The 7359-nt window shown below is 35.7% G+C and overlaps 1 protein-coding gene across 1 annotated transcript; it reads right to left on the reverse strand.

Moving 5' to 3' along the window:
- Window positions 1-984: 984 nt before the first annotated feature.
- On the reverse strand, window positions 985-7020 carry LOC107416572 (protein decapping 5). Its single transcript, XM_016025080.4, has 8 exons — window positions 6220-7020; window positions 5645-5745; window positions 4449-4517; window positions 3360-4328; window positions 2869-2937; window positions 1948-2115; window positions 1717-1827; window positions 985-1441 (listed from the first exon to the last, which is right to left on the reverse strand). The coding sequence occupies exons 1-8, from the start codon at window positions 6395-6397 to the stop codon at window positions 1298-1300; spliced, it is 1809 nt and encodes a 602-aa protein (XP_015880566.3). The 5' UTR covers window positions 6398-7020; the 3' UTR covers window positions 985-1297.
- Between the last annotated feature and the right edge of the window lie 339 nt (window positions 7021-7359).

The raw sequence follows: 7359 nt of genomic DNA on the forward strand, positions 1-7359 counted from the left end.
CGTCTTTTTATTTTCTTTTATTATTTCTTCTATTAATTTAAATAATTTTTACTTTTATTATTATTATTTTTTATTTGTCCCCAGCACCTCTTGTCTCCTGTATATTCGTTTATTCGAATTCAGAAGTGTAGACGGCGATGTTTGTACCAATTAAGCTATTATATTCGTCTTAATAATTTTTACTCATTAATTGAATATTTTAATATCAATAATAAATGTTTTTATATATATATATATATATATCGTAAATGTCAACTTATTTATTTTTCAATGAATTATTTTAACAATATTATTTTTTAAACAATTAATTTTTGAGAAATATATTAAACTAGAAAGAAGAAAGATTTTTAATTACAAATGCCGTCAAAAACCAAACAAGGTATTATGAATTAAGATGCCGGTAGACAATGATCCGAAATTCAACTTTCACATCCAATATAAAAAAAAAGAAAAATAGCATTTTACTCGATATGTGAACTTAAGTATATATAAATATATATATGAACAGTCTATAGTGTGTGTGGGTCTGCATGACAACGATTTTGAAAAAAATTATCATCAATACTCTTTCTATTACATGAAAAATTGTATAAATAATATACATTCGCGTGAAAAATTGTTGTTCTTCAAGGATTTATCATAAAAATATCATCAATTAAACAGACTAGTGTAACACTACATCTCCGTTCATGAAATCGTTGAGAGAGAGTTGAATCGACTCGCACTACAAACATTGCAAAATCTTTTAATTGTTCAAAAAAGAGTGGAAAAACAAATTGGTTGTCTTGTGAAACAAGTTTACAACTGCTGATCTAGTTATGTAATAAATCGCAGAGAATTATTGGTGAGATATATGAGCAGGTAGACCACAAGTTGATTTATTCTTTTTTTTTTTTTAAACCAAAAATAAATAAATAAATAAAAAGATTTTGCATAATGATCAATGCAAGACGGCTCAAGAACAAAGTAACTACTACGAGAATGTAACAACAGGGAATCTTCTTTCAAGATCTATAAGGAAAGCTTTAGAAAAATAGCATGTAGAACAAACCCTTAATTTGATACAAAAGCTCAGTTTTGTTCCTGATGAAAGACAGAAGTCGGATATCCTTGCAGGGTCCAAAACATGCTTCTAACAACGAAAAGCAAATCCCTTAACATGGGGGTTCGCTTATTTTGAACATAATTCCAGAAGAGCAACCAGTGTATTCACTCACTAGCATCTAGTTTATTTATCCGGCAAGCCGAGATATAATAGGTTCGACCTAATTTCAATACACTGGAAAAACCAGTGTTACTAGGAACCACGACTAGAGTAGCTATGTCCTCGACCCCTTCCAACATAGCCATAACCCCTTCCATAGTAACCACCTGATCGACCACCTCGACCAGGTCCACGGCCTCCTCGGCCACCGCGATACCTTGGCATATAGCCAAATGTCTGCATAATTATCACCAAGAGAAATTCAATTGTAATGATGAGTTAGATGAGCTTAAAACTGAAAGCAACAAGCATTAAAATGTTAATGTAGGTTTAAAACAAGTCCACCACACAAATATCTCAGAAATTAATAATGAGATTGATAACTACATATTTCTCTGATCATGATCATACCCTAGTTCCTAATTTCTGAACATGGTTAATAAGAAATTAGGAATGAGTTCCATAATTTTAAATTTCATGCCACAAGGACCTTCCAGTGAAAGAAGAAATACCTCTGTATCCTTTTTCAACTGGTCGGAGAACCTAGTCCTCCCATTATGCGATCCAGCATCAAGAGCATCACAGGACAGAGAATCAAAAAAGTCATCCTTCACATAAACAGGCTGAAGAGCAGGGAACCCAAATATACAAAAAATCAGTGATAAATCTAACTTAATATATTTAAGTCAATATCTTTATTGAAAAATAAGGCGAGATGGAGAGAGAGAGAGAGAGATGGTGACCTTATTCTCATTTTTTGATGATGCAATATCATCTTCATCCTGTGACTCATTCCCATCTTCTAGAGCTTTACTTTTGCCAAGATCATCCCATACTTCATCTTTGTTAAATTTCTCATTCATTGCTGTGAAGTCAAAATCCTCTGTGAATCGTGTTAGAGGACGTGATATCTGAAAAAGCAATGTTAAACTGATCAAAACATACGCATGCATCCAAGAAAACCCACCTAACAAGACATTCCCACAGAAACCACAACCTCAAACTAACATTAATAATTGATTCAACATGTCACTTTGTTTCTTGAGAATACTACAGTAACTACCACGTCAAACTAAGATTACCAATTGATTCTACAAGCAACAATGCTTATTATTACAAATACTCTATTTAGATTTCTTTTGATAAATGCATATTGATCTTCATATCAAAATATTAAAGGAACTACCACTATGATCAGAACTGGGAAGTTATATTCCAAAATGTAGTTTCAAAGCCATCATATCAGAACCAATATGTTCCAAAATATACTTTCAACCATAGAAGTTTTGCCAAAATGTCGAGATGAGATCATTAAGTGAGTCAACTTAGTGATTAAATCTGCATAAAATTTCACTGATCCATCTGAAAACCAGACCAAACAAAGAGCAAGATTCACGTCTACAAAATGCAAGAAGCAAATGATAGAATACAGCTTCAACTCCCAGATATTACAATGCCTCTAAGTACATGTGACCAGTATAAGAGGCTAATGCATTGATTATTTATTTATTTATTTCTTCTTCAGTAGAGAAACAAAGCAGAATATACTGGCTTACTCTTCATTAAGGAAACGGCCAATCAGCTGATTGAAGGTTCAGATTATTCAATTACAATAGAAGCAGAGTCAGTGGCAAGATGATGGTGTAAAGGAGAATAAGTCATACCCTGTTTCCCCTTCCTCTTTCACGTCCTCCTCTGTAACCAGGACGAGTCATCATATGAGCTCCATGTAGCTAGGAGGAAATAAAAGGAAATCATTATGAAAAAGAGCACATTAGAAAGCATTTAATATTGTTTAAAGGCTCATGTTACGTGTTAGCATGTTTGAATTAAAGGTATGCAACCTAAAAATAGGAAAACGAAAATCCAAAATCATGTATGTCTTCTTATATCCTCTCCACTTCCAAACTCTACAAATTATCCCCATTATCATCCCATTCTCTTCAGCGATTGAGCATGGATTGCAGCAATGTCACTTTCATTTCTATGTGATATCATGTTTCCTCTCTCACAAAAAAAAAAAAAAAAAAGAACAAAGAGGAGAGCCAAAAGAGGAAAACAGAAAGAAGTAACCAGCAAATCTTCAATGGTAAAGGATGGTTGTCTGAGAAATTGAGATAATGTGGTCAATGAACTCATAAATTGATAGCAATACCTTATGATCGGATGATGAAGGCAGAGGCAGTATTGGCTCCTGTGCTTCAGGAGCTGCATGGGATGGCAGTGATTCGGATGATGATACCTGGACCACCTCAACATCCCTCTGAGATGACTGTGAAGGCTGTGTTGAAGATATTGCAGTCGGACCAGACTGCAAAAGCTGGTTTGGGGTTACTAAAGAAGGCACTGCTCCTTCATTCGGAATTGAACTTGATGTCCCAGCATTAGATGATGATTCAGAAGGCTTAAGTGGGATTACAGGAGGACTAGGGACTGTTACAGGCTTATCAGAAACTGACGATAGAATTGTAGATCTATCCAAAGAAGTAGTTAGCGGAGATACCAATGGCTCAGCAGTGCTCACAGCAGTAGGAAGTGCTTCAGTAGAAACCTTATTAGGAATCAAGTTTGATGATGTGTCCGGAACTATAGCAGAAGGCTGGGCAGGAAGTAAAGGAGACTGCAAGTTCAAAGCGCCCACACTGAGGGAAGGTGGCTGGGCAGGAAGAAAAGAGGATTGCAAATTAAGGATGCCTGTACTAAGGGGCGGCAACAATGCAGATGGTGATTCTGATGATTTTAAAGCTGGTGAATTTGAAGCCCCAGAAGGCAATGATGTGTTCATGGCAGGATACTGCAGCGTCTGTTGCATGGAAGGTGGCATCGACAAGCCAGGTGGGGGTCTAAGCAAAGATTGCTGCGGCAGTTGAAACCCATTTGACGACCCATAGAATCCTTGCCAATACATTGGCAAAGCAAGTCCACTTCCATTTGTTGTTGGAGGAGTAGGAGTTGAACCCCATGATCCTAAACTTCCAACTGGTTGATATAAGGGAAGATTTGCTTGAAATGGTGGTCTGGGAAGTCCCATTTGTGGATTACTAGCATTAAGATCTGGAATAGTAGACCCAGTACCAGAAGATGGTAAGCTCGTAGATGTGTTGGCTGCTTGAGGATAGTGAGTCTGCATAAGGAGTAAAACAAATATCATTAACAGAAAAAATAAAATAAAATAAATTTTGAGCAATAGTAACTCTTTTATCTCAAAACATTCTAAAACCAGCCTCTCTTATGTTTTCTTAACCTGTATAATTGCAGGATCATTGTGTACAGGCGTTGTAGTCTGAACTGGAGAAGATTTGACCTGCAAATCCTGTTACAATGTGGTGAATGATAAGTACACTTTTGAGTAAACACAACATGGAATTAGGGGGTAGAAACGTTAAGAAGTTGCATGAAACCATCCATCTAGAATACCTATGCAGATGCACACAGGAACCATCATAATTAAAGCCAGAAAGAATAAATACAAGCTCCAAATCCAAATTCTGAAAATCACCCGTATCTTTGGCTTAATCATGGATCATACACCTGGTCAAATTATATCATGATGATAACCCCCAAAATACTGCAGTAACCAGGATTTGAATAACAATTTTCCAGGAAAATATCTTAAGGTTTCCACAATTCTTCCCCTTGCTGTTTTTACTAGAAAAAGAAAACACATAAAGATTCTTCAACCCAAGAACAAGATACTTTATAATGGCCTAATCGCTAAAACAATCCACTCAACAAAAATTCAGAAGATGAAAACTTAGATGCAGGTATGTAGATATTAACTTATCAAGAGTGATTACTGGAGAAAACTATTGGAATAAGAACACCTGATAATTGAAATAGACAGTCTATTTCAGGCTCACGACTGACGGGCATAAGACACAATAGAGGAAGTAGTTTATAGACATCAAGATTATGTATGATGCCATTATTCCATTGCATCGTCACTTCCAACTTAAGGTTTTACAAGCAGATAGTAATGCCAAAAGAAATCTAACATATTCTATCAAATAGGTATCCAAAGCATGGGCATCTTGTTCTGTTTGGCTAGTTCATAATGCTCTGATCATTTCCTAACTTATAGCACAACAACAAAGGTAAGAAATTGCAAGGCCAGTCAATGAGTTACTGCTAGTATTTTGTTTAACCAAATATTTTACGAGGTTGCCTAAGCACTTATAATCTAAAGGAGAATGACAATTACAACAAAATTTAAATTGACTTGAACATTTCTTTGATTGTGGTTTTTTTATAGTCTATCAAGTTCAAAATTCTAGTATTTGCTTCCAAATTTGAGTCAGACTCTTAAACACCAGAATCCAGATCTTCAGACTCAAAATTTCTAACCATAATCAACAGATAATAGTCTTAGTTGCTAACTTGCAAATGTAGGCAGTGGTCTATCAATGTGAAAGTATGAAATTCAAACGTACTATTATATACCTTGATGTCACTTCCTCGAAAGAGTATATACTCGTAAACTTTGTCACTTGGAGGAACCTGCAGACCATCTTTTTTCCGTCCTTCCGTTCCAAATGATCTTACTGCAATATTAAAGATCATAAGTCAAAACCAAAAAATGTACAATAATTTACTTTTCATTGAAGACAAGAAACACCAAAAGTGAAGTCAATTTTCTGCTTCATTTGATATTGTTTACTTATGTTTTAAAACAAACTTAACCATACCAGACAGATAATAACATGTATCTCACTTTTACCCCCACAACGATGATTCATCCGGAATAATAAACCAATTCATACCGATAAGCGAACCAATTATAGTAGCAGTATCCCAAGGAGAACAAAAATACAACACTCATATTTGAAAATGCCGAGGCATCACTTATATACCAAACAAATAAAGTCAAAACAACTTACAATCCCAAAAAAAAACCATGTTCACACCCCATTAAGGAAATTACCCAGAAAAAGTAAAACACCCCATAATGTATTAAAAAACAGACAAACAAAAACCAAAAAAAAAAAAAAAAAAATCGTGTGTGGGTTTGGTTTTACCATTTCTCAAACCGATGCTGGATTCTTCGGTATTGATGTTGAAGAGGACGCCTTCATATCGAATTTCTGACTTGGAAGTCAGGCTAATTAAGCTGCCGATGTAGGAATCGGCAGACCCACTCGAAGAAGATTTGGGAGCTTCCCCTGGTGCTGCTGTTGTTGCTGCTGCTGCGGCCATGGTGGCGTTGCTGTAGTTCCCTTTTACACTGAGCAAAACAAACTTTATACACCTCACTCTTTTTTACAGTCAATTTTTTATTTACGCTTTTTTTTTTTTCCCCTTGCAATGTAATTTGGTAAAGCCACCCGCTTGTTCAGAGAAAGCGCATCCACCGTGAGGTCTCTGTACGGCTTGTTGTGTCAGATTCCTCACCAAAACCAAAGCAGAACTCCGGTGATATAGGCAGCGTGAAACGGAAATCCCCTTCGCCGAGAACGGAAAAAGACGCGACGGCGCGTAGGGAGGATATTCCGGTGTCTTCGAGGCTAGGCTTTACCGTGGTTTTGCAGATCGGCGTTATCTGAGTCCGATGAAACCGGTGGTGTCGACGTCGGAGGTTTGGATCACCAGAATCGGCGGAAAATTCTCGACAGAGGAAATTTCCGGCGTACCTGCGTTGTTGAGAACAAGGTTTTTTTGATAGATCAGAGCTGGTTTTGATTGGCAAATGAGTGTCGGTTTTGTTTTGCAAAACGACGAATCGAATTTCCCAAAATACAAGGAAGCAAAATCTAAATGTATGAATTAGGGTCTGGAGTTTTCCGGAATTTCGCAGCCAAGAGTAATAATAATAATAATAATAATGATAAGAAAACCAAAAAGCGTTTTAGGAAGTTTTTTATTTAAACTTTGTTCTTTAAATTTTCCTTTTCTCAGTTTTGACAGTGTGTGTTTCTATCAGACAGAGCACGAGTGCACGTACTCCATAAAAATGAGCTAGTCATCATAGTTTTTATTAGTACCCAAAAAAAAAAAAAAAACATATTTTTGACTGATTATTTGGTTTTTTTTTTTTTTTTTCCAATTGCTTTTACAAACATGCTTTTTTTTTCTTTTTTTTTTTGTGCTTGAATTACAAACATGCTTGTTTTTGAAATGATGTTTGAGTGAATTGAATTAAAAAAAAAAAAAAAAAATGT

Source organism: Ziziphus jujuba, chromosome 4, assembly GCF_031755915.1.
Source record: "Ziziphus jujuba cultivar Dongzao chromosome 4, ASM3175591v1".
NCBI lineage: Eukaryota > Viridiplantae > Streptophyta > Magnoliopsida > Rosales > Rhamnaceae > Ziziphus > Ziziphus jujuba.

Bases quoted from the DNA above. Each gene is read 5' to 3' on its own strand.
- LOC107416572 (XM_016025080.4), bottom strand. From the start codon at position 6,397: ATGGCCGCAGCAGCAGCAACAACAGCAGCACCAGGGGAAGCTCCCAAA. The intron at 4,518-5,644 runs GTATATAATAGT...ACATTGTAACAG, and splicing joins TTCGAGGAAGTGACATCAAG to GATTTGCAGGTCAAATCTTC. The intron at 2,938-3,359 runs GTATTGCTATCA...ATTTCCTCCTAG, and splicing joins CTTCATCATCCGATCATAAG to CTACATGGAGCTCATATGAT.